Consider the following 26772-nt stretch of genomic DNA (forward strand, 5'->3'; position numbering starts at 1 on the left):
TAGACATCATTACTTTTTCAGTAATTTTGGCGCAGCATTGTCGCGTTAACGGATTATTTATATTAAATTTGTCCGAAGCCATCTGTAATAGTTAATTAGATTAACTGATAATCTACCTGGAAAAACACATGAATGTCCTTTATTCCTACCATGCTGTACCGAAATTGCTGGAAAAGTTACGATGACTGGTTATCAGTCTGACTTGTCCTAAAGTACCTATAAGTACCTGTCGAGGTATTCCCGATGAACTTCAGTATGGGGTTCTTCAAAAAAGGAGTGTACAAGTTTCTAATGGGTCGGCAACGCGCACGTGACACCCCTTGAGTTGCAGGCGTCCATAGGTTACGGTGACCGCTTTCCATCAGGCGGGTCGTATACCTGTTTGCCACCGACGTGGTATATAAAAAAAAAGTAAGCCTGCCAGCCTTATCCCACATATCATTCCTATTAGAGAACTATTACACTAAAATAAAACAACAAATAGTTATAATGAAATTTTATTCCCCGTAACCGTTAATTATATTTATTCAATAACCTCTTAATTTATATACATATTTAATTATCACGTGGGTAGAACCATAACATTGTCTTTCAACACGTCTTTTGTAGCGTAGACTAGGGACGCGATGAGCAGCGCGGGCGATAACGTTACGTCGTACGTTATAACGGTTAACGTTATTAGCGATACCGTTATTGTTGCTGTTGAGAGCGGGTGGTGGGCAGAACCGGCGTGGAGCTCGGCTAGGCTTTCTTCTGAAACAAGGGGAATTGTGCTAGAAATTGGAAACGGTAAATTATAAATGGAAAAGGGACGTCTAAACTAACTGAGCAATAAATCAATAGAACATTCTGGCAAAAAAGAGTAATTATAAATCGAAATAGATATCATACACGAAAGAAAAAACGACAAGGCCCACTGGTGGCCGAGCCGGGAATCGAACCCGGGTCTTCAGCTTACGCGGCTAACGTCATTACCACTAGATCACCCGCCCGCCGTAATCTGTCTGAGTGTAAACGCGACCAGTGGTAACGCTGAGAGTGAACGCAGCCGAGCCGACTCGTGCGAATGAGGGTAGATCGCGCGCTGTCTACGCAACTTTGACATCCACCCGTCTTCAGTTTCCCGTGATCATGATGCATGCAACTGCGTCGAAATATCGGGAAATCAATAAAAATCAAAAAGGTAATCACGGTCTATATCCCGGTCAATATAAGCCTAATCGTATTTAGAGCTAATTTGACGAATTTTAAAATTCAAACAGGGCAGTATTTAATTACCTGATATGTCCCGGGTTTGTTACCATAATTTAATTTCCTAATATTCAAATATCCCGCACCATTGAAACTACACTATTCAACAAGTTATAACGAGTTCGCTTGGGTTAATACATTAATGAATTCAAATTTTCACATTAAACGGTAATTTTAACGTGGAAGTTATGTGCGAGCGAAGTTTTGAATTTAATGAGGTGTTAACTACGGTATGTTACCAGCATATGGGATACGTTTTAATGGACTGAGAGCCCAGGGTACGTAGCCGTATAATAGCACAAACGCTCACGAAACGAAACGCTCGTAGATATCTATCTCTATCGCTCTTGCATATTGGCGCGCGTTTCGTTTTCGTTTCGCGTCGCAGAAATGCCATTTGGCTACGGCACCTGGTGTAGAGAATATGTACCGTTGACAACGTGCACGAACACATCGGCCACAGTGTAATCGTGCGCTTCACACTGCACAGGTGTAGTTTGCTGTCTAAGGTTGTGAAAGTGAGGCTGTAACTGTATCAAGCAGGTATAAAGAGTGAGCTCCCAGAAAAATATCACCGGAGATGTAAACACCACAAAACTACCCGATATTAATTTATATAAATGTGATCCCCGGATCGTGAGGTAGGCGGTCGAAATTAAAAAATATCCTAAAAACTTTAACAGGGAAGACGGCTATAGATTATCGCCAACATGGGGACCAGTGATTCAAATGTTCAAACCAAAAGATCTATCTTCGGGTGCGGATATTGTGAGTGCTGTGTGTCGTGCGGTGGGAAATAAACATTAACTAAAAGCGGGTAGATTATATTTATTTGTCTACCCCGAACATTTATATAAATTAATATCGGGTAGTTTTGTGGTGTTTACATCTCCGGTGACACTTTGCTGGGACGTCAGTCTTCCGCGACCACGGCCAGTGCAACCTGGCCGAAACGTTGGGGAAAAAAGTAAAATAATGTTAATTAATCGCGTTCGACCTGTATGTGACTTTAAATATGTGTACAAAGCGCGAGAACTTAAAGTGTTATAGGTATAAAGAGTGCGTGTACCATTGAGAACGTGCACCGACACCGTGTGCGGGCGCGCGCCGCGCACTGCACAAGTGTAGTTGCCTGCGTCGCTGCTGTTGACTCGCGCGAGGCGAAGCAGGCTGTCCGCACCGCCGGGGACCTGCTCCGTTTTCACACTGCGGAGAAAAACATTTAATTAGGTTTTACTATACTCTGTCAAACAAGTCTGTCAGTAAATAAGAAGAAAGAAAACTATATGCATTCTTTTATTTAGGGTGCTAGAGAAAAGGATGCCTATAGTTTTCTTTGTTCTTATTTACTGAGAGACTCGTTTGACAGAGTTTATGTACAGGGTGAAATAAAAAGGACTGTTAAAACTTTGCATAAAAATGACGGTTAAAATTTTGCATAGTGACTTTTGAGGTTGTAAATGTTATAACGAACAACTTTTACTATGGGACCAAAGCTGAAATCGCAAAAAAAAACTGTTTCATACATTTCGGCTGTCATGATGCCGTTCTTTTCTATGGAACAGCCAATTTTTGTCGCATTTCAGCATTGTTCTCATAATAAAAGTTGTTTACTATGACCTCAAAAGTCACTATGCAAAATTGAACCGTGCCTTTTATTTCATGTATAATTATGTGCAGACGAATCAGCCGACAAGTGGATAATAACGACTGATAGCATGGACACAGTAATAAGGACGACCCAGTAGTGATTTCTTGCGATCGTTGTTTGGCTCGCGACCTTGGCAGTGCCACGTGGCGCGTACTTTCCCTCATGTACTCTCTGCACCTCGCTGCGTGCGAGCGCTACTCAAGGACAAACCGCGCGGCGCAAAATTTGTTAAAAGAATTATTACTGGTTTTATACTGTGGCATGGAGGACGCCGGATATTGAGTGATGGAGCATATAGAGGCACAATACATTTCGAAATATCGACTTCGATTGAGGAGTTCAACATTATCGTGATTGATATTAAATTTGTGTGCCATAAGGCGCGGCGGTCCGCAAGCGGTTGTGATGTCACGGTAGCTAGGTTCTCCGTTGTTCACGAAGAGCTTCTACCATGAGATTTTTACGTTTTCCAATAATATGTTATCATTGATCAACACTCCTAATTGGTTACTACTTCCAAGCATGAACCAACAATTAAAATTTTCCGTTAATATTTACGATATCAGGTACCTATTCCACAACGCCATAAACTCACGAGGCTTCAAAAAAGACCCAAGACAAAACCCGTTGCCAGTAAAACAGAGCAAGAATTTAATCAACGAAAGTGGCAGGCATATCTTCTGCACGATTGAACTGCCATTCATGTAGCGCATTATGGGAAGTGTCAAACACAAATAAATATGTTTTATTCGGAAAATATTTGGGACTTATTTCTCAAAGAGAGTGTTTCAAAGGAACCGCAGCTTTTCTAGTCGTTGTTTTAGAAGATAAAAAAGGCTAGTTTTTCGTAAATACATGTCTAGACAAGCTTCTATTTCAGATTTAACATGTCTTTGTGTAACAAGCAAGTTATTTTAATGCTTAAAGAATTTCATGATATTCGTTCACAGTTTAACAAAAAAGTTTTCTTTTTCAAATAAAATTAAATATAATTATTTTGATATACGGATATTTTATTTGGGCGATATAAGCGTTTGATTTTGTACTTATATGTAAAAAAATAATAATTAATAAGCAGAAATGTCTGCTTAATGAAACTACATATTTAATATTGAAGAAAAATCAGGAAAGAGGAAGAATATTCTTTTAAATGTGTATCTTTATGAAATATGTTTGATAGTAACGAAAAAAAAGTTGTCCCCTCTGTAATGACAGTTTTGACATCTAATATTGCCCCACCATCTCTTCTTTTATTCTTACATGCAATCATTTCATGTGTTTTCTCATCCGCTAGTTACGAGGGCTGTTCCGAAAGTTTTTAGCTGCTCCGGTTGTATTCATGCGATTTGTTTTTTGTTTATACTGTTTTGAGGGATTCATTATTGACTAAGGTGATGTAGATTTGGGTTTAGAAAGAGATTTGTCTATTTTTCGTATTTGTTTAATTAGAACGCGTCGATACCTAACCAAAGCGAACATTTATGATCTATTCTTTAGATTCCTTCTTACTGTGATTTAACATTATTTTTTCATTGGAGGAGTTATTGTATTTATAGATGGTACTAATTGAGAATGTTTGCTGTTTATTTAAGTATAATTAAGCTTGATTACGTAATATAAATAATATAATAGTGACTTAGTGGTGGGTGACAAATGAGTCATGTCCTAAAACCATAAATATCATATGTTTACAAATAATCCCAACGTCTAGTAATTCATGCATGTAAAATAGTAGAAAGACACAGTTGATTAATTCCGGGGGTATCCAAGCATGTTATACAACTATTTGCATAATAAATTCGATAAAAAAAATATTCGTATTAGTCTCGTTTTTTTGGATATATTTTATTTGGATCTATATTGAAATATCCCACAGAATTAACATTTATTCAAATCCCATGAGTAAAGCCTGAGCAGCTAACAACTTTCGGAGCAACCCTCGTACTATTCATAGTACATCATACAATCGTATATCACGGAAATCTCCATTGCGCTCTATAAACCCCGGTTAAAGCGATAGTGCAGGAGATAGATTGGCCACCAGCCAGCCCTTTGTGGACCAGATTATGAACAATATTTTTAGGGTTCCGTACCTCAAAAAGGAAAAACGGAACCCTTATACTAGGATCACTCGTCCGTCTGTCTGGGTCATTTTTTTCAAAGTTGTCCCCCCACTTTTTTTGGATTTGGAAATTTTTATCTGGTTTCCACTCAGAATCGCGAGCACTTTTAATCCTAATAGGAGAAAAAAAGTCTCCCAAGGTTCTTTCCCCATTCCGTTACATTTTTTCATACATTTTGTATAGCGGTAACGGAATGGAACGTTTGAAAAATGTATGAAAAACTTGGGACATTTTTTTTCTCCTATCAGGATCGAAAGACCTCACGATTCTGAGTATGAATCGCGTAAAAAAATACCCATGTTACAAGTAGTGGGGTGAACAACTTTGAAAAATTTGGCCCGTCTGTCCGTCTGTCACCGCCGATTTTCTCCGAAACTACTGAACCGATTAACTTGAAATTTGGCACACTTATATAAACCTATGACTATGACCCAAAGACGGAGATGCAATCTAAATAAAGAAAATTTAATCATAGTGTCCACTTTTGAGGGGTATTTAATATTTGGTACATTAAATAGACCGAGAAATATTCGAGGCTACATTGAGGTAGGTACATTAAATGGACCGAGAAATCTAAAGGGAGTAACGTTGTTGAAGGAATTCCGCAGTGCGGGGTTTTTCTTATTTTCTTAATGGTTTTTGGGTAGCTAGTTTCAAATGAAAGACGAGAGACTTATTTAATAGAATAGAATAGAAATCATTTTATTCGCACACACACAAAAGAGAAAAATATTACAAAAAGGAACAAACAAAAACGAGAAGGTGCCACGAAATGGTTTGACCTCAGCATATTGCCCATTGCATATTGTAATTAGGGAGAAAATCAGCAATAGGTACAGGTACACACGTGAAGAGAGAATTCGTAACGCATGTCAATTTAAAACACTCCCTTTGGTCGTGTAATGTAAATAAATAAATAATAAATAAATATTGGGGGACACCTTAAACAGATCAACCTAGCCCCTAAGCAAAGCTTTACTTGTCAATAGGTGTCATGCTTTCTAAATTTATTTTTCTCACTGCACTCACATTCGCGAATTTCTGTTTGGCCCTATGGTTGACTGGTAGAGAATGCCTTAAGGCAGTCCGCCATTTGTATTTTTTTTCCAATTGTGCAATAAAGTTTAAATAAATAAATAAAGCTTGTACTATGGGTGCTAGGCGACGATATACATACTTATATAGATAAATACGTACCTATTTATATACATAGAAAACATCCATGACTCAGGAACAAATTATCTGCGTTTGTCACACAAAAAAATGCCCTTACCGGGATTCGAACCCAAGACCGCTGCTGGGCTTCGAGCTTTGCTTAATTTGGGGCTAGGTTGATCTGTGTAAGGTGTCCTCCAATATTTATTTATTTATTTAGATTACACGACCGAAGGGAGTGTTTTAAATTGACATGAGTTACGATGTTTCTCTTTCTGTGTGTAGCTGGCAGGGTCACTACCAACTACGCTAGACCGGTCTTTAATGTAAGCAGAAATATCAAGGTGCAATAGTGACTGTAATAATCCTGGGGCAGTGTAAATCCAAACGTATATTAACATTAGCCACACTGCTAACTATTAGTAGTAATTCCTGGATAATTGGATAATTCCATAGTCAGAATACATCAGCCAACACATTAGCAACCCAATTTGCTACTGGGTGGCTAGCCGAATGGCACAATCACTCACGAAACGCTCACGAAACGAAGCGCTAGTAGATATCTATCTCTATCGCGCTTGCGTATTGGCGCGACAGAGCCAGCGGCGTATCGCTTTCGTTTGGCGTCGGAGAAATGCCATTCGGCTACGGGGCCTGATATCCTAATTTGAACTCCGTAAGCGCTGATAGCCTAGCGGAAATAATTTGCGTCTTTCTATCTGTCGCGGGTTCGAACCCAAGCTCGCACCAATAAGTTTTTCGGAATTTATTTGCGAAATGTCATTTGATATTTGCCTTTTCGGTAAAAGAAAACATCATGAGGAAACCGTACTAATTCCAATAAGGCCAGTTACTCTTCGGTTTGGAAGGTCAGATGGCAGTCGCTTTCATAAAACTAGTGCTTACGCTAAATCTTGGGATCAGGTGCCGTAGCCGAATGGCATTTCTGCGACGCAAAACGAAAATGAAACGCCGCGAAAGGTAGTCTGACTTTTTCGCGCTAATACTCATGAGCGATAGAGATAGATGTCTACGAGCGTTTCGTTTCGTGAGCGTTTCGTGTGCGTTTGTGCCATTCGGCTACGTACCCAGTTCCAGCTCTTCATGATCTTATTTAATTTGAACTCAGAATTGAACACAATTTATGAATGTTTATTTTTTGTGACGTTTTTACAACTGGAATCGTTGAAAGGGTATGCTCTCAGAAAAATAACCATATTGCAACAGTGAATCTAAAAAATATAGCATTAAACTGCCAATTAGTGGACCAGTTACGAGAAAATAACTAGTAGAATTTTCCAGAAATATCAAATAGAAATAAGTACATTTATTGCAACAAGTGTTGATAAAGTCAGCATTTATAAGACCGCCTTCGTTGGCAAATAAGTGCACTGAGAGAAAATACAACCAGTTTTCATGTTCGTTCAACAAGTTTATTGGTTAAAATAGCGCCTACGTGCTCTTTGGTTCAAACAACAAGCTACTTGTCATTTGAATCGGCAATATATTTGGATCAACAAGTCGATTTTATAAAAACAACCTGACACATATTGTTTTAAACATACGTTTGGCTGATTCAAACGGATAAACCGCAACAAGTCGAACTTGTTAAATTCACAATGCAAATATTCTTTCAGTCTGTCCAGGTAGATTCTGCCTCAAAATACTTCTATAGCAGCCTTGTTTTGCAACCCAAACTAGTTAAGCTGTTCAAAGCTACCATGAAAGTAGGTCTTGCCTGATCCTCCCTCTAGTAGTACCAGAATTCAGAGCCCTTCCTTCATACAGCGAGATCAGAACTGCTGGGGCACATCTCGGACAATGGCGATCAAATATAATATGAAAGTGGCGCGTTCCTTACGCACACAAACTAAGCTCGTGTAAGTAAACGCGTACCATGTTTGTATGAGACATGACAGGTCGACTAGTCGCGTTTTTGACAGGCGGTAACCGAGAGCAGGTGGGCGGCACTTTCAGCCGGGAGCGGGAGTGGCCATACTGTACGATATTACTCTTTATTATACTGTGGCTGGGGTCTCTACATGTCTCGCTCGTAAAAATTCTAAGACTGTACACGATAAAATCCGGCCATACATAATAATTATGGCAAATCTTTTAATAGAAAGTTAATTTTCAAGCAGGACCGTTTCCATATAATTTGTGGATATCAACCTACAAATTAAAGATACATACCATAACTTTAGTTGGTATATGAATTATAGCAGTGTATATCTCATGGTATATACCAATATTTTTTTGTCCACTGTCTTCTGGCAGTCTTTACAAAACTTTCCTGTTAAAAAGATTTTTTAATGTTTAATTATATTAGCCAAAATATACCTGATTACATACTGATTTCACAATAGTAAACATTTTTCAGATTGTAATCAGATTAAGAAAGTTCTGAAGTTTTCTAACTTTGCTGAATTCGACTTTTTGACACTTTTTGGCTCTCCATACAAAAACAACATTCAGTGCTTGGAGTAGAAAGTCTTCCTGACTCCCAAATGTCGAAATGAGTTAAAAATTTTTTTGGTAAGATAACATTCTAATGCGTGTAAAACGGCTTTTAAAAATATAACTACAATTGTGAAAAGTGGGATAGGAAGCCTGTGAAGATTTTCAAAAAACGCTGGACAAAAAATGAAATGTACTATGGACTATATTCGGCGAAAACTCACACTTACTCGTGCATTACAACGAATAGCTACTATTATTATATAGTTTAAGATATACTGGTTAATAAAAATACAAAAAATACTTTAAAATGTGGATTCGGGAAAAAATATTCCATGTCATGCATGGCCGGATTTTATCGCGTACAGTCTTAGCAGCCGTTTTCGGCTTCGTTTAGGTACAACCCAAAATAGCTAAGGTATTCTAAGAACTAAGGGAAGTACCAACTATTGATTTGACTAGTCGGCGCTTGGGTGGCCAATTAGTCGGCTAGAACATAATTTTAGACTAAATGAACCAGAATTTTTAATGCCATTTTTGGTTCTGTCGCGCTTTTCATTATTTTTAACAGGTTCAAAGGTCTATTAGAATATTTATTTTCCATTTTGGCTTTGTAGGCAGTGATCCTGACAATGAAATCGATAGTATTAGGTAGGGCATTTATTTCAGTGTGATGATCACAGATATTTCTTAAAAAAGCGCTGGTAGCGGTAAGTACGTGCGACTTTCGTTCCGGAGGTCGCGGGTTCGAACCCCAGCTCGCACCAATGAGTTATTCGGAATTTATGTGCGAAATGTCATTTGATATTTGCCAGTCGCTTTTCGGTGAAGGAAAACATCGTGAGGAAACCGGACTAATTCCAATAAGGTCTAGTTTACCCTTCGGGTTGGAAGGTCAGATGGCAGTCGCTTTCGTAAAAACTAGTGCCTTGGGATTAGTTGTCAAAGCGGACCCCAGGCTCTCATGAGCCGTGCCAATTGCCGGGATAACGCAAGGAGAATGATGAATGATCACAGATATTTCTTCTTTTGACAAACAAATGCATAACGGATACGTAAATAATACAACCATAAATTCTCTGTTAATTTTTGTACTGTAAGGGGATGAAAATCCGTAGAGGGGTGGGGCGTGCGCGAGAGCGTAGTGAAAGGCGGCGTGTAGCAGACTTAGGCTTTTATTTCCAGTCGGCACTATGCTAAGTATAATAAACTAGGTATCAAAGGCCGTACAGCGTCCTTGAGGACAGCAGTCGAGCGCTAAGGGAGCGTACGATAGATTTAGTCAAATGGTCCACCAAAGTCCCGATACGGTACATGAGGTGTGCACGAATTGACTCCTAACTATTTCTCAAATAAAACATTGTTCAGTACATGAGGTCGTTATCCCAGGAAAAATCTTAATAGCGACAACTAACTTTGAAATGCGCCACAGCACAGCGACATCTATTGAGTTTTGTGTGTAACAGATAAGTTGATCTTAGTACTAACATTGTTGTTTGTTTTTTACATGTTTGACTACTTATTTACAATCTTTACATTTACTAGTTACTTCAGTAAAATATACAAGTTACGGGAACCGTGTCCCATGATTTAAATATTTAAACACCGAAGTTCAATATCACAATATTGATACCCGTGGCGCCATCTGTTGACGTACGGCCAAACTAACAATTTGACGAATTTTATCTAAGAGTTACATATTGACATGGTTACTATAAAATTCTAGGCACCCGTTAACATATGTTGCACTAGGTTTTAGAATTTTAAGTCTACGGGAACACTTAAATATTTGCTAAGTTCACTCGGAAAACCAGTACCGGTGGCGCCATCTAGTAGCGGCCGGTTGAACTAAGCTTGTTTGCACTGAGTTTATACGTTTTGGTAAATGTTCGCGTTACAGTCTCCCCCTCTGGAACTGCAGTCGACCCGGCGCAGTGACAGGAAAGTCGACGTTGAGTTGTAGTCAGTGTGGGAGCACGTCCGCGTTCATTCCCGGTTGCTGGTACAGGGGTAGTCTCTGGGTCTTCCCCTCTTCCATAAGACTGTAGGTGCGTTCCGTAGTGTTTAGCTACTGCACACTTCGGGCAACTGCTCCTAACAACGCCCGGCGTACCGCACCCATAACACGTGTTGACGGGCGGTGGCGGAGACGGCGCTGGCGCTGCTGTCGCAGTACAGGTAGTGGTTGTGGCTGGTGGCAGCACTTCAACATTCACCGCTTCTCGAGCGGTCGCTTGTAGAGGCAAAGTACGTATTGCGTCATTGGGACGTTTGAAACACGTAGCCGCTGTCAGGAACGTTTGCACGCAGTCAGAATCTCGCTCGCCGTTGCAGGAAAACGTAGTTTTCGCAAACAAACCAAACTTGGGTGGAGTTGGGGCAGGTCCGACAGCAGACGCTATGGCTCCCAGTAGCTGCTGGAATTGGCCTTCCGTCATGCTCACAGCCATGGTTTCCTCCAAAAGTACGTCACGGCACGGCCTCGAGTTGGGCGCCAGATGTAAGGGGATGAAAACTCCGAGAGGGGTGGGGCGTGCGCGTAGTGAAAGGCGGCGTGTAGCAGACTTAGGCTTTTATTTCCAGTCGGCACTATGCTAAGTATAATAAACTAGGTATCAAAGGCCGTACAGCGTCCTTGAGGACAGCAGTCGAGCGCTAAGGGAGCGTACGATAGATTTAGTCAAATGGTCCACCAAAGTCCCGATACGGTACATGAGGTGTGCACGAATTGACTCCTAACTATTTCTCAAATAAAACATTGTTCAGTACATGAGGTCGTTATCCCAGGAAAAATCTTAATAGCGACAACTAACTTTGAAATGCGCCACAGCACAGCGACATCTATTGAGTTTTGTGTGTAACAGATAAGTTGATCTTAGTACTAACATTGTTGTTTGTTTTTTACATGTTTGACTACTTATTTACAATCTTTACATTTACTAGTTACTTCAGTAAAATATACAAGTTACGGGAACCGTGTCCCATGATTTAAATATTTAAACACCGAAGTTCAATATCACAATATTGATACCCGTGGCGCCATCTGTTGACGTACGGCCAAACTAACAATTTGACGAATTTTATCTAAGAGTTACATATTGACATGGTTACTATAAAATTCTAGGCACCCGTTAACATATGTTGCACTAGGTTTTAGAATTTTAAGTCTACGGGAACACTTAAATATTTGCTAAGTTCACTCGGAAAACCAGTACCGGTGGCGCCATCTAGTAGCGGCCGGTTGAACTAAGCTTGTTTGCACTGAGTTTATACGTTTTGGTAAATGTTCGCGTTACAGTACTGTTTTCCTATCACCTACGCAGTGTCGACTAATCGGCCTTTTTTGGCGACTAGTCGCCAACTGATCACCGACTACAAATATGGCCAGATAGTTGGCTTTCCCTAGTAGGTCTTACCTGATTCCTCCTCTAGTAGTATCAGCATTGAGAGCCCTTCCTTCGTGCAGCCAAATAAGGACTGCTGGGGTCTCCACATGTCTTGCTCGGCAGACCAGAGCCAATGTGGATTCGGCCTCGTAAAACTTCTCTAGCAGAGGGTTCCCGGCCTCGTCGACTACCCACACTTGTGGAGCTGTGGGGAAAAATGTTAATTGAATTAGTTTTGTAGTTAACGTTTTGTAAAAGTTGTGATTGAAGACTTCTAAGAGTATATCTGGCGTCACAGCAACCAGTTCTGTGATGATTACTTTATACGAACTACTTGTTCTTTGCCGGAAAGCCACACATTATCAAGACGAGTTTTTATAAGTTTTTAAAATATGGTATTACACTCATTTTTGAAAAGTATCTCAATCAAATTCTATAATACTAATAAACCACAGAAAATACAATTTTTTTATGAAAGCGCTAACTAGGTACCTTATAAAAATATATTTAAAATTCACAATTTCCGCGCGGTTTTGACAAAATTTCAGGACGCCATACTTGTGCTGTGGTCGTGCCGTCTGTTGGATATGTAAACAAATCCACTGATTATGGAGATTAGAAAGGAAAGTAGAAAAATCTTTATCAGAAGTTTAGTATACAGATAAAACCAACGATAGGTGGCGCTGCAATCGGAGGCGATAGCAATTTGACAGAGTTTGCTCCTCATATTACAAACTCCATACCGCTGATGTTTTGTATCACTCATTGTTGATCAATAATAAAATCGTTGTTAAGCTGTCACTTTTGCCTACGTAGCAGAATGACGTCATAACATGGCGTCTACTATTTTGTGGTGTTATAGTATAGACAAAAAACTGAATACTTTATAACCTAACCACAAAATTAAAATTTTGAAAAAAAACCCCGACCGCGACCTAGTGGACCGATTTTCATGAAACATGGCTAAGAACACTCCCGACTAACTCAGCTTTCAGACAAAAAAAACTAAATCAAAATCGGTTCATCCGTTCGAGAGCTACGATGCCACAGACAGACACACACACAGATAGACAGACAGACAGACAAACAGACAAACAGACAAACAGACAGACAGACAGACATACACACAGACAGACACGTCAAACTTATAACACCCCTTCGTTTTTGCGTCGGAGGTTAAAAATGGATTTTAAAATTTATTTAAATAATTATGCTATCATAATAATATGTTTTTACCTCCAAATCTATTCTTTTAGCTTTGTATTTAAATAAATTTTTATTATTATAAAATTGTAAACACAGCACCGAGATTCTGAGAAAATTCCGCTCATGACTAATAAAAATGGAGATTGAAAGGTGTCCGTAAAAAGTTTTATTAATTGACATCTAATCGCCAAGGTTCAATACCAATTACTTATAAAAACCTGTAAAGGAACTTTAGTTCACAGAATCAGTATTTTTTTAGAACAAATTAAAACCTCGTTATCGTTTTTCTATTAAATAGTTAGGTTTCAGACTTTAATTCCCTTTTTTGGTAGAATTTTATCCTCTTCAAATTACTTCAACTGATCTTATTAAGTTCAAATTACTTGGTTTATCTAAAATATCTCATTTCCAATTCTTATGTATAGTATAATTCTCAGACTACTTCTCAGAGTACTTACATAAATTCACGACTGTATTACAAAGGGTAGGCAGGGCACATGAAACTGCTAGTTTCAATGTTGTTCTTACCATGACACACCCTTCTTATACATAGTATTATGATTGTAGGTACCTGTATCATCCTCCTTGCGTTATCCCGGCATTTGCCACGGCTCATGGGAACCTGGGGTCCGCTTTGACAAATAATTCCAAGATTTGGCATAGGCACTAGTTTTTACGAAAGCGACTGCCATCTGACCTTCCAACCCGAAGGGTAACTAGGCCTTATTGGAATTAGTCCGGTTGCCTCACGATGTTTTCCTTCACCGAAAAGCGACTGGCAAATATCAAATGACATTTCGCACATAAGTTCAGAAAAACTCATTGGTACGAGCCAGGTTCGAACCCGCGACCTCCGCATCGAAAGTCGCACGCTCTTACCGCTAGGCCACCAGCGCTTATTGTAGGTACCTGTATATTGGTAACAATTTTAAAATGCTTAGGCACTGTCAGCCTATATTAAAAATATAACACTTAATTTGTTTTTTTATGCAGAAACATCTGCGACATAATTAATTTAAGACACTTACATAATTTTTGTTTTTGGCGCAGTTGGAAGCGCGATGGCCCCGGCAAGGCCAGAGGTCGCAGGTTCGAGTCCTGCCGGAGGTGTGATTTTTTCCATTTTTCCTTTAACACTTTCGCTACCAAGAACCCGACTGTCGGGTACACCGCTCGTAGAAGCGTAGCCGATTACATGGGTTTCCCCGTATGTAGCGAAAATGTCGTAGCGCCGCGTAGAGCCCGGTTTCGAAAGTGTTAAGTAATTTAAAATTATGTAATATCGCTCGCAGACGTTTCTGCATAAAAAACAAATTTAGTATGGGTTAGCACATTGTTACTGGCGAATTCTCAATGTAAATTGAGACTCCAGTGCCTGTTAAGATCTATTCTTACGGGTATATGTTTGCTATAACGCCACCCTAAGGCGGTTGAGAATTGAGGGAAGGCATGGATAAATTCGCACACATCCAGCAGGCCTCCGTGGCGCAGTTGAAAGCGCGATGGCCCCGGCAAGGCTAGAGGTCGCAGGTTCGAGTCCTGCCGGAGGCGGGTGCTGCTTCGAGGTGTGAATTTTTCCATTTTTCCTTTAATTTAAAATTATATAACACTTAAATTGAAAAAAATCAATTGACTACTGCAACACTCACGGGGGAAGGGAAAGGTGGTAAAATTCTCTATCCGTCACTACACAGGGAGTCTACTATTGGTCATGAGTAATTTCGCAAATGAAAGATTCAAATCAAAGGGGCTAGCGGCTGATAGGGACAGGGTCTTCTTACTGCAGAAAAGAGCTGTTAGGATGTTGGCTGGGGTGCCGCCGTTTACTCCGACTGCAGGGCTTTTTCGTGAATTAAAAATTTTGACGGTGCTATGTTTATACATAATTATTTGAAGTGGCAAAATATATGAATCGACACAAGAATGAATAATGTCCTACGTCGACCTGACCAGAGAAAGACTGATCGTGATATTACATCTGTATTAGTCAGGCTCGCGAAATCATCAAGCTCATTGGAGGTGGTGGGTATCAAAATTGTATAATAGTTTGAGCCGTGATATTAAAAAGCTGAAGGACCTTTTAATTGACAAGGCATTTTTTACGGTCCGTGAATTCTAAAGTAAGTTTAATTTAAAATGATGAGTGTGTTTTTTCCTTTGACATTTTTGTGTTTTTTTTTTATAATTCAATTCAATTCAAAATATCTTTATTCATGTAGGCCTAGTTAAGCTCTTATGAATAGTTCATTACATATATATCATGATCTTAATCTAACCTAATTAGCAGAGCAATTTATTGTTGTAATTATTGTTCATAATAATATTGAGTCTATAATATACAATTTCATATAAAAATAATCGTTAAACAAAAAATATATAATTAGGGATATGTATATATAAAAATACATGTCTAGAATATTTCTAGGAAAAATCCAATGTCCAAAAAAATACAATATTAATTTCATCAACAATAATAATAATAAAAAACGTAAAAATAAGAAACTATTTCGAATAACAATTAATCCCACGTTGTTTATTGTATTATTATTTTTGTATTTTTGACATGTGTTGTTTATGACATTAAAGGTTTTGAATTGAATTGAATTGAATAAAGTACTTCACTAGATACAGGTATCTCCTTCATTCATTAGTTCAGCTCGACATCATATTGGTAGTTCTTTACTTGAGCAGTTCATTTAAACTATCTTTTATTTACACTCGGCTTCAAAGAAACCGGGTCGGTGACGAAAATCTCAATATTTTGCAAACCGTTGGTCGTATCAGCATGAAACTAACTCTGTTTTAAAGAGAATTTAATATCCTACTAAACCCAACCTTCAATGATCTACGTAGTAACTAGAAAAAAGTTTAATAAAAAATAAAAAAGACTAATTTTATTAGGTACTTATTTGAAATTGCGTTCATTTTACTTTTGCTTGCTATTAAGAAATTGTTTTAAATCTATCAAATTTGACCTTACATAGACCGGCCAACAATGGCCCAAAATTTGAAAGAATACATCGAAGACGACTTAATGCCCGCGATCACAAATACTGGGATGGTGAAGAATAGGCAAGAATTTGTTTTCCGATGAATCCAGATTTAGGCTCCATGCAAACGACGAGCGGCGAAGAGTTTAAAGACAGTCTGGTGAACCTTTTATTCTAGCATGTTTTGAGGAAAGTGCGTGCAAAGTGGCGCGCTGTGTCCGAGTTTACTTGGAGGCCTTGGTCACTTTTTAACCCCCGACGCAAAAACGACGGGGTGTTATAAGTTTGACGTGTCTGTCTGTGTGTGTGTCTGTTTGTCTGTCTGTGTGTGTGTCTGTCTGTGGCGTCGTAGCTCCCGAACGGATGAACCAATTTCGATTTAGTTTTTTTGTTTGAAAGCTGAGTTAGTCGGGAGTGTTCTTAGCCATGTTTTATGAAAATCGGTCGACTATGTCGCGGTCGGGGGTTTTTTCAAAAAAATATATTTGTGGTTAGGTTATTCTTTATATAAATGACATTTATTTAATGTTTATAACATAATAGTAGTGTGGCTACTAAAAAAATCCATGAAAATGATTTAATTTGTTATTAGAATGACAGTAATGAAAGAATCAAGTTGATCATACAAATGGATTTGTTAAGCTACTAAACTGAACTATTGAACTAAAAGAGCGAAGTACTTGACAGTGTACGAAATAATTATCACTATTTTCTTTTCTGTGACACATTTTGCTCATGTCTACTACTAATAATTATGATTTTGTAAAATTGAGTCCCTTGCAATCTTTCACCAGAAACTGTAAAGCCTCAAGTGTCTCTTCAGTCCGTTGAACAGTATATCGAATTAGCAGAATTAAATTTTGTTCTGTAATTAATTTATTTACTCTGTGACGAGTGCTTTGTTTCATTGTATTTATCTACTCTTTTATTAAGATGTTTGGAATAGAATAAAACAATTGTGACAAAGCTTTCAAAATATTTTTAATTTAAATGGAGATAATTCAAATTGAAGAAATAAGTCTAGTACGCTTGGTATTTTTGTGATATTTTTAATATTAAATTTATGATATAACGTTGAATGAAAATATGAGAAGCCTGAGCATTTTGGACTTATGTTAAATATTAGTTAAGTGGAGCGAGGCCCTTAATAACTGGAATCATTTTTTAACCCCCGACGCAAAAACGAAGGGGTGTTATAAGTTTGACGTGTCTGTCTGTCTGTCTGTCTGTCTGTCTGTCTGTCTGTCTGTCTGTCTGTCTGTCTGTCTGTCTGTCTATCTGTCTGTCTGTTTGTCTGTCTGTCTGTGGCATCGTAGCTCCCGAACGGATGAACCGATTTTGATTTAGTTTTTTTTCCTGAAAGCTGAGTTAGTCGGGAGTGTTCTTAGCCATGTTTCATGAATATCGGTCCACTATGTCGCGGTCGGGGGTTTTTTCTAAATTTTAACTTTGTGGTTAGGTTATGTCAGGAGAACTAGAGTTCTACGACCGATCTGACACAATTGACCAGGTGTTTTTAACGTACTCAATTCTTTGCGTTATCCCGGCATTTGCCACGGCTCATGGGAGTCTGGGGTCCGATTTGACAACTAATCTCAAGATTTGGCGTAGGTACTAGTTTTTACGAAAGCGACTGCCATCTGACCTTCCAATCCGAAGGGTAACTAGGCCTTATTGGAATTATTTCGGTTTACTCACGAAGTTTTCTTTCACCAAAAAGCGAAAAATATCAATTCACTCTTGCTTTAAAGGGACAGAGGTCGCAATCAAGAAGATAGAAAACTAAATCGTCATAGTCGACTTCTACGACACCCACGGGAAGAAAGGGGGTGGAAATCCTTAACTCCTCGGGGCCAAACCTCGGACAATGGCAATCAAATATATGCAAGAGGCGCGTTCCTACTCATACAGTCTAAACCCGTGTAGGTGAACGCGTACCATGCTTGTTTGAGTGAGATATGACAGGCCGACTGGTCGCGTTCTTGACAAGTGGTAACTGTGAGGTAACCGAGAGGGGGTGGGCGGCACTTTCAGCGGGGAGCGGGAGTGCCCATACTGTACGGTGGTACCTACTCTTTATTATACTGTGACGGGGCAACGGGGGTATTATTCATTATATATTATTATAAGACGGAAATGTATTCTGAAACAACTTCGTTCAGTTAAAAAGACAAATTAAAACCGGAACTTAAAGGCTTTAACCAAGCCGTTTTAATCAAAACTTTTTCAATAAATTGAGTTAACTGAATAAGTTAAAATTAATAGCTTTCATAGAGCTTTCAGTTGACATTGTTGAACATAATTCATAGTTCAATATCGTATGATATTGACCAAATGTGATAAGTTAAATAAATATATTTAATGCTAGTATCTTCAATGACTTGGAAGCCTTACGTACTTATTTAAGTGCTGTTTAAAATAGAGACTAGTTTTCTTTTAAAAAGATTAGATATCTATCTCTATCGCTCTTGCGTATTGGCACGACAGAGCCAGACTACCTTTCCTTCCTTTCTTCCTTCCTTTTTTTTTCGTTCCGCGGTGCGGATATGCCATTCGGCTACGGCACCAGGGAGTGGAACAGCTACACTCTAATAGAATTTCTTGAAACTGTCTGCTCCAGAACACACAGTCGCTGTGGCCGAAATCGGTCAAGACAGCATCATCATCATCATCATCATCATTCCGATGCAATGACACATATCGTCACTACTTTGAAAAAATCTCGTATCTCACGCTGCTTCTCAAAGTTAAAACGCAGTAAGTCTATATGCATTCCATAGATACTTACTACAATTTTCTTTTCATTGACAGACGAAGATACAAGTTTTTTTTAAAGTAGTGACGATATAGCAACTGTTTCAGTTTCATAATGGGCATTAAACAACGAACTACAACGCGTGATAGTGTTATTATAACTAGTCATTATCATCAACAATATATTTAAGAATTAACGACAATATATTCAAATTCAATTATTTATTCGTGATAACTATATGACGCTTAAAATAACACCTTCACATTGTAAGTATAATTATGTCAGTACGTAACCTAACCTAACCACAAAATTTAAATTTTGAAAAACCCCCTACAGTAGACCGATTTTCATGAAACATGGCTAAGAACACTCCCGACTAACTCAGCTTTCAAACAAAAACAAACTAAATCTAAATCGGTTCATCCGTTTGGGAGCTACGATGCCACAAACAGACACCCACACACAGACAAAGAGACAAACATACAGACAGACACGTCCACTTTTGCGTCGGGGGTTAAAAATTAGCTTGGTCTAAATCTAAAAGAACTCTCATTCTGACATTTAGCAAAAAACGCTTTTACGATCTCTTTGGCATTCAGTGGCCGACAGCAGTAAACATTTTGCCTTCAGAAGAAAATTGGCTTATGTCAAGTCGATTATCCTGGATAAGGCAACGTTGCTCTTTGGATACAACGAAATTCAAGCAACGCCTGACTTGAATTTCACCTTGTTGCGAATATCTTCCTGCCAGGTCAGCGTCAATCATATTTTACAGAAATTTTTAAAGAGAAAAATGCGAATGCTTCGCGTTACTGTTCTCAGTTTATTGTTTCAACAATAAAAAACTTTACTGAGAACAGTAACGCGAAGCATTCGCATTTTTCTTCTCACCTAAACCTGTTCAATCTTCAGATTGAACAGGTTTTATTTTTAGAATATTTGTAATTTTTATTGAAGTGTTTGAGATTGAGCGTTTGAAATTGTTAACGAGCTTGATGTATATTCTTATTTTAAAAAGCATCTTAAAATAACAACACGTTTATTTTCTTGACTTGGCGTAATTATAACTTATTTAAAAAGTAGTCCTACTCAATGATTGGTAACATTTATGAAGACGTTATCCGGTTGCGTCATTATGGTTCGGAAGTGCTTAATATCGTACCTGAAATTCTCACGGCAGCACGTTCTGACCTTGTACGTGATAGTTTATTTTGTATTGAGACTCGTTTGGATTGTATGTAATCGTTGATAATTGCCAAGACTTTTATCCAAATTACCTGATTCTGATTAATTCAGGTTTGGCTTATGATAACATGTAAATAAGACCAACTGAATCGGCTTGACCTGACCTCCCCTACGAGCAGGGAAGAGTTGTAACTCCATACATCAGTAAATGCGGGTTATTTGTACAGGCATAGTTAAGTGACATCTAGCGACAATCACGCGTCAAATAGCGTGAATTATCAGTACCACTACTCGATACGAGGTGGCAACTGTGTCTCGTCTGACAAAAATTTAATATTTGAACAGTTTAACTTATTAAACAAGCAGAATGAATTGAAAACAGAATACCGATTAATACTATTGTAATATTAGCTAAAAATTGGTGAGCATTAGACTTTTCGTTCGACGCGACATCTATTAACAAGTAGCAGTACTGATAATGTACGCTAAGTTGACGCTTGATTGTCGCTAGATGTCACTTAACTATGCCTTACTTATTCCGCTATGTTGCCAACGGACACACAGTCCACCTTATGTTTTATATCAAAATACTAAACACTCACTGTTCACATGCAGATAAGTCCTGCTGACTCTCGGTGGGTGAGTAGATATCTGGCACTCATATACTCCTTCGTCAGCCGGTTTCACCTCCCTGATGAGTAGTCGCCAGTTGCCTGGATACCGCTTGGCAACCGACACGCGGTCGTCGGCGGCATACGTCACTGCACCGACTGTGAGGAGTTCTGGCATCTCATCTCTCCCTCGGCGACGGACCCAGGATACCTGGTGGTGAAGAATAAAGTTACGGTGTTAATGCTTTGGAATTGACTGAAAAATGTGCCAAATTTTATTCTAGGAATACCAATGTATTTGGTAATAAAATTTTATTTTATAAATGATGTAGTAGTAGTAGTAGTAATACACTTTATTTTACAAAGATAAGAACACATACAGTAAAGAAAAAAGAACATACACATCATTTGTACAAAGGTGAACTTATCCCGTTAAGGGATTTCTTCCAGTTAACCTTAGAGCAGTTAAAGGAGAATTGGAGACGGTAGACGTTCCTAAGCTAAACCTATACCTAACCTACAAACTATAGCAATATAGACGTTATATCATATAAATAAATACGTTATACATAATTATAATACAGTTTCATGACTACCCTATCTACCCTACATACATACACAACCTACCTAACCGCAAACATCTTTTAAAGATGCGTCCGAAAGCCATAACTTTTTTTTTCTTTTTTTTTATTGGTCAAAATGAAATGTGTTGATTGTGTTTTAAATAATTATGTATTGAAGGCCTTCTTGCAGCTTTTGCGATTAAAAAGACGCTTGAAATGCAAAATAAAAACGTGTTTGACTTGCAAAATATTTCAATTAATTCATTTTAAGGCTCATACATTATTCATGAGATGCAATAAACCTGCGATATAACTTAAAGCTTTTCATCCCATCCAGTAAATAGCGGCCCGATTCGAACATTAATATAAGTCAAAGAATGCTCTGTATACGATAGAATATTTCAAGGTCAAAAGTGAGTTCTCTTCAAACTAAAACGCATATCGTTTTCGGAGAACTATACCGTCCTTATTTAAAATATTTTTTCCTTGAAAATACAACTGCACAACGTCACTAATTCTTAATTTTATATTCCTACTACGTTTCTTAAGGACCGATATCGTATCCAGAGCGAATGATTGTCGTATATTAAAGTTCGAATGAAGCTGTAACAAGTGGAGTCACGTCTGAAATCTTATTACTGTCGATGTCGTAAACTAGTTGTTGTTCATAGTGATGTATTAGATTAAAGAATAAATTTGTTTTCTAGAAAGGTTTAGTGAACTTTACTTAGCATAAAACATTTAGAAATAATATCTGAGTCTCACTGTCACTAAAATACCGGTTGAAAACGGTGAATTGCCTATTATTTTCAGTGACAATTTTCTGAATTCGAACGCCGTGAGACTCAAAAATCGGCCCCCAGATCTGTAAAAAGGTTGAAATAAAGAGACATGTTTCTTATAAGAGTTTTAAATGATTCACGGTTAGTTTCATTAGACTTATATTGACCGGGATATAGACCGTGATTTCCTTTTTGATTTTTATTAACGCTGAGAATGAACGCAGCCGACGCGTGCGAATGAGGGTAGATCGCGCGCTGTCTACGCAACTTTGACATCCACCCGCCGTCTTTAGTTTCCCGTGATCATGATCCATGCAACTGCGTCGAAATATCGGGACCTCAATAAAACTCAAAAAGGTAATCACGGTCTATATCCCGGTCAATATAAGCACAGAATATATAATAGTACAAGTACAGAAGGCCCACTGCTTTGATGTTCCCGAAATGCCGCCTTTTTAAATACCTACAAAATTCTTACAAAGAAACCAGCCGCACTTGCGCGGCGTCCGGTGATAGGGTTATCAATGGATCCAAACGAATTAATACTTACATAAAATGTTATGCTATTATATTCAAGTCTTGGGTACTTTCTAGGTATATACGCTGTATTTATATATTTTTGTTCAAGTTCCAACATCACAAGCCTTATTGAACTTTTCCGTGGGACTTAATCGGTAGTAGATCTGTGTAAGAATGTCTTTTGGTATTTATTTTATTCAATATGTCTATTTAACTACGTTTATTAGCCATTCCACACGCGGACATCGCTTAAAAAAACCTCGCGTCGTAAAGTAACAATAAAAAGTGCGAACGTGCATTCCGTGAGAACACGCGCCACCCCTCAGTAGGCCGCGAACTCGCGGCCGCCAGGATATACTTGTAGCGCGGCGATAGGATCGCGGAGTGAGTCTAATGTTTCTTATAGAAAAATATTGTGCATACAAAATTCAGCGTACGTACATTAAAAAAGAACACTAAACAGTAAGGTAAAATGTTGATTGTGCGTGTGAGGGAGATAATGAGAAAGGATGAACGATGAACATAATTATTATTGACATGAAGGTTATATCGGTGTATATTCCGGTCAATTTAAGTCTATTTAAAATGATACACACATATAACACAACAAGGTGAAATGAACTACTTGCCGAAATATTATACAGCGTGTGGATTCCATACGGCGTATAATATATAATCGTATATTATGATAATTATTTTGTTAAAAATTGTTATTAAGAGTAATTAAGTTTCAAAATCTGAGCGACCCACAAGGTAATCCAACTTTATTTGACGTAAACGTCTTGTCGTACTGACGTGACGATTAGGTAGGTACGCTAATTGATGTGGACGTAATACATTTCGTGCTTAATTAATATGTATGAAAAAAATTATCTCATCAATTAAAAAAAAAACATGTATGTAGAGGCTCCTTAGGTCCGATACTAGTTGTTGTTTAGATATAAATAAAATAAATAAATAAATATTGGGGACACCTTACACAGATCAACTTAGCCCCAAACTAAGCAAAGCTTGTACTATGGGTGCTAAGCGACGATATACATACTTAAATAGGACGTGTTGTCAATGTCAATAATATGCCCGTATGTAACACACACGCTATAGAAGAAATTACACCCAACTTCCCCACCGAAACAATGAGGGTGATTTGCTTAATCGTTATAACAAAGGGATGCTGAAACAAAGAAGCTCTCTCCTGTTAGAATCCTGAACTAGTTTCGCACGATGTGTATAATAAATAAGTTTATTTTCGTCAATTTGTTACGGCACGATTCAAGTTTGAAAATTAGTTATGGTGCTGATCTTGTTTTGATACGACCTTCAAGGCGATCATCGAGGCCGCTGATAAGTGTAGCGAGCGGTTCGAGAAGTGGAATCCTGAGTGTTGTGAGGGTTTCAAGGCATGAAGTTTAAACAAACTTTCCCACAGAGTGAAACACAACATTTTCTACCACACCAACACGAACAAATTACTAACTGTAAAACATCAAACTAAATGTAAAGGTCATCAGTTATAGGTAAATTCTACGAGCCAGCTTAAGACATCAAGTTTTTTATGAAATAGGCTGCAAACGAGCAGACGAGCCGCCTGATGGTAAGCAGTCATCGCCGACCATGGACATAAGCAACATCAGGGGAGCCACTTATGCGTTGCCGACCTTTGAGAACCCTGAATGCCTAAATAAGTTAAAATTTGTATGAAATTACTTTGCACTCTTGTGAATAAAATGCAATTTTGCTATCCGGTTTCGAATAACAAAGAGATCCTTTACCAGGTGGTGTGGCGAAGACAATTGTTCCCCTTGCTAGCTCGGATACACGTGTTTTATTCTTTAGTACCAGCGGGTAAAAACGCATTTTATCCACTAGTGGATAAAGTAATTTGTGAAGTGGGTGAATTTAGTGATGAAGATGAGATGCTAGCTGTGTAACTACTGGAAGCAGTGATAAACGAGTTTTTTTGCGTTGTAGTGAGGGGAAAAGTTTTGTGTTACATGCGGGTGCAAATGTATTTTACTTCTCGTGTGTTAAAAAACTCGCCAAGTTCAGGATTCTATTCTCGAACCACTCGCTTCGCTCGTAGTTTAACTATAGAGTCCTTTCACTTGATTGTTTTTCAATTCCACACTCGGCGTTAAAATACAACTTTGCACCCCACAAATAAGAATAAGAAGAAGAATAAGAATAAACATTTATTCGTGAACACAGACAAGACAAAGAACATATAATAACAACAAGACAGAAAGTAATGAAGTGCCACGAAATGGCCTCATCTCAGCATGTTGCTGGTGACTTCCAGCGCTGATCTTCCGATGAGACCATATAGACCATATAGATAACTATTCTTCAATCAAAATCGGCCTACATCACTCGATAAAACTAATTAATTGGAAGTTCGAACGAAACTGCCTAACTAGTGACTAAACATTCATGAGGGTAACTTTCTGATAACGTATTTAATGTCCATCAATCTTAATATAAAAAGGAGAAGGGAAAAAAACTCTGTGTTTATGTTTTTGTTTAGGAAAACACAAACACATGCTTGTAAACTTTATCCCACCAAAAACATTTTCATGTAAAATGTTGCCAAGACGATACCCTAAGGTTGTCCTCTCAAAAAAGTTATCAGATTTCACGTAGAGCCAAACTTCTAACTCTACAAACCCTAACTTCACAAACTCTACACATGCAAGGGCATGCCCTTGCGCTTCGCTTGGCTCGTCTTAATATGACAGATAAATGGTGCTTAGATAAATAAGGCTCACTATAAGGTAAGTGATAGTTTTATTCCATTGACAAATTGAGTAGCATAATATAGCATATTTAATTATTATTCATTTTTTTCTACTCGTCGACTTTAATCTGTCAATTAGGACACCACAAACTAACCAATAAATGCTGATTTTTCAGTGTTGGATAGTCTTTGACACTTAGTCAACTATAATATTTCATTATAGTTCACTTTAGTTAACTGTAATAATTTCAAAATAGAACTTCATACAAGTTATATACCAGTTTGCGATGCCTGGTAAATTTTTCTGCATGTGAAACACATTTTTTTTTATCTATCGCGTTATCGGCCAATCAGAGACAGTTCTTATAAACAATTGGTTGCCAGGAAATTTGATATTGATAGAACGGTGAACGATGCTATTAACACTAATTTTAACTTTAACGATAATATTGTTCGTCTATTGATGATGAAGATGATGACTCATAGAAAAAGTATTGTATATAATAACAAGAACAATTTTTTTTATTACAGCTTTTTTTAATATAACCGTGAGCAAAAGCTAGTTTATATCAATATTCAGATTACTAAGATAGGATATTACACCGCAAATATCCACAAAATAAAGTATGAACGTCAGATATCCATTGTACGAGCATCCGTCATCGCAACATGATCCGGAATGATTAAAGGATATCGGGATCCATAGTAATCGGATTCGTGTGTGCCTGATCAATCACCGGCGATGATTAATTTTTGCGATTGATCTGATGAAGCTGGCAGTGTTAGCATAGAGGAATAAGTGAGGGAAGAGTTGTAACTCCATACATCAGTAAATACGGGTTATTTGTATAGGCATAGTTAAGTGACATCTAGCGACAATCACGCGTTCACGCGTCAGCTAGCGTAATTATCAGTACTGCTACTTGTCAATAGATCTCGCGACGAACGAAAAGTCTAATGCTCACCAATTTTTAGCTTATATTACAATAGTATTAATCAGTATTCTGTTTTCAATTCCTTCTGCTTGTAATATAAGTTGTAAACTGTTATAATAATAATTTTTTGGCAGACGAGACACAGTTGCTACCTAGTATCGAGTAGTGGTACTGATAATTCACGCTATTTGATGTGTGATTGACGCGTGATTGTCGCTAGATATCACTTAACTATGCCTATACAAATAACCTGCATTTACTGATGTATAGAGTTACAATTCGTCCCTTACTTATTCCTCTATAGTGTTAGTTATAAAGAATACTTTATTCAGGAGACAATGCTGAAATAAAACCGTGGAAATGGATATGAAATAGTTTATATTGCGTATAATTAATTTAAAAGACATCCCGACCTTTCTAACCATTTACAGCGATCATGGTCAGCGAGTGATTAAGGGGAAAATGATAC

At 38.1% G+C, this 26772-nt stretch overlaps 1 protein-coding gene across 2 annotated transcripts in view; it reads right to left on the bottom strand.

Annotated features, from left to right (window-relative positions):
- Nucleotides 1-501: 501 nt before the first annotated feature.
- The window catches only part of LOC125233929, a 213761-nt gene continuing 187490 nt past the window's right edge, over nucleotides 502-26772 (bottom strand). Inside the window, exons 4-7 of one of the 2 annotated variants that reach the window (XM_048140101.1) lie at nucleotides 20762-20981; nucleotides 12054-12228; nucleotides 2321-2457; nucleotides 502-750 (exon numbers count right to left, since the gene is read on the bottom strand). In XM_048140101.1, the coding sequence (XP_047996058.1) occupies nucleotides 563-750; nucleotides 2321-2457; nucleotides 12054-12228; nucleotides 20762-20981 (720 nt within the window). In that variant the 3' untranslated portion in view covers nucleotides 502-562. Of the gene's footprint in view, nucleotides 754-2320; nucleotides 2458-12053; nucleotides 12229-20761; nucleotides 20982-26772 lie in introns of both variants that reach the window. The other variant, XM_048140100.1, reaches the window with a different exon arrangement.

This window comes from Leguminivora glycinivorella, chromosome 15 (genome assembly GCF_023078275.1).
Source record: "Leguminivora glycinivorella isolate SPB_JAAS2020 chromosome 15, LegGlyc_1.1, whole genome shotgun sequence".
Taxonomy (NCBI): domain Eukaryota; kingdom Metazoa; phylum Arthropoda; class Insecta; order Lepidoptera; family Tortricidae; genus Leguminivora; species Leguminivora glycinivorella.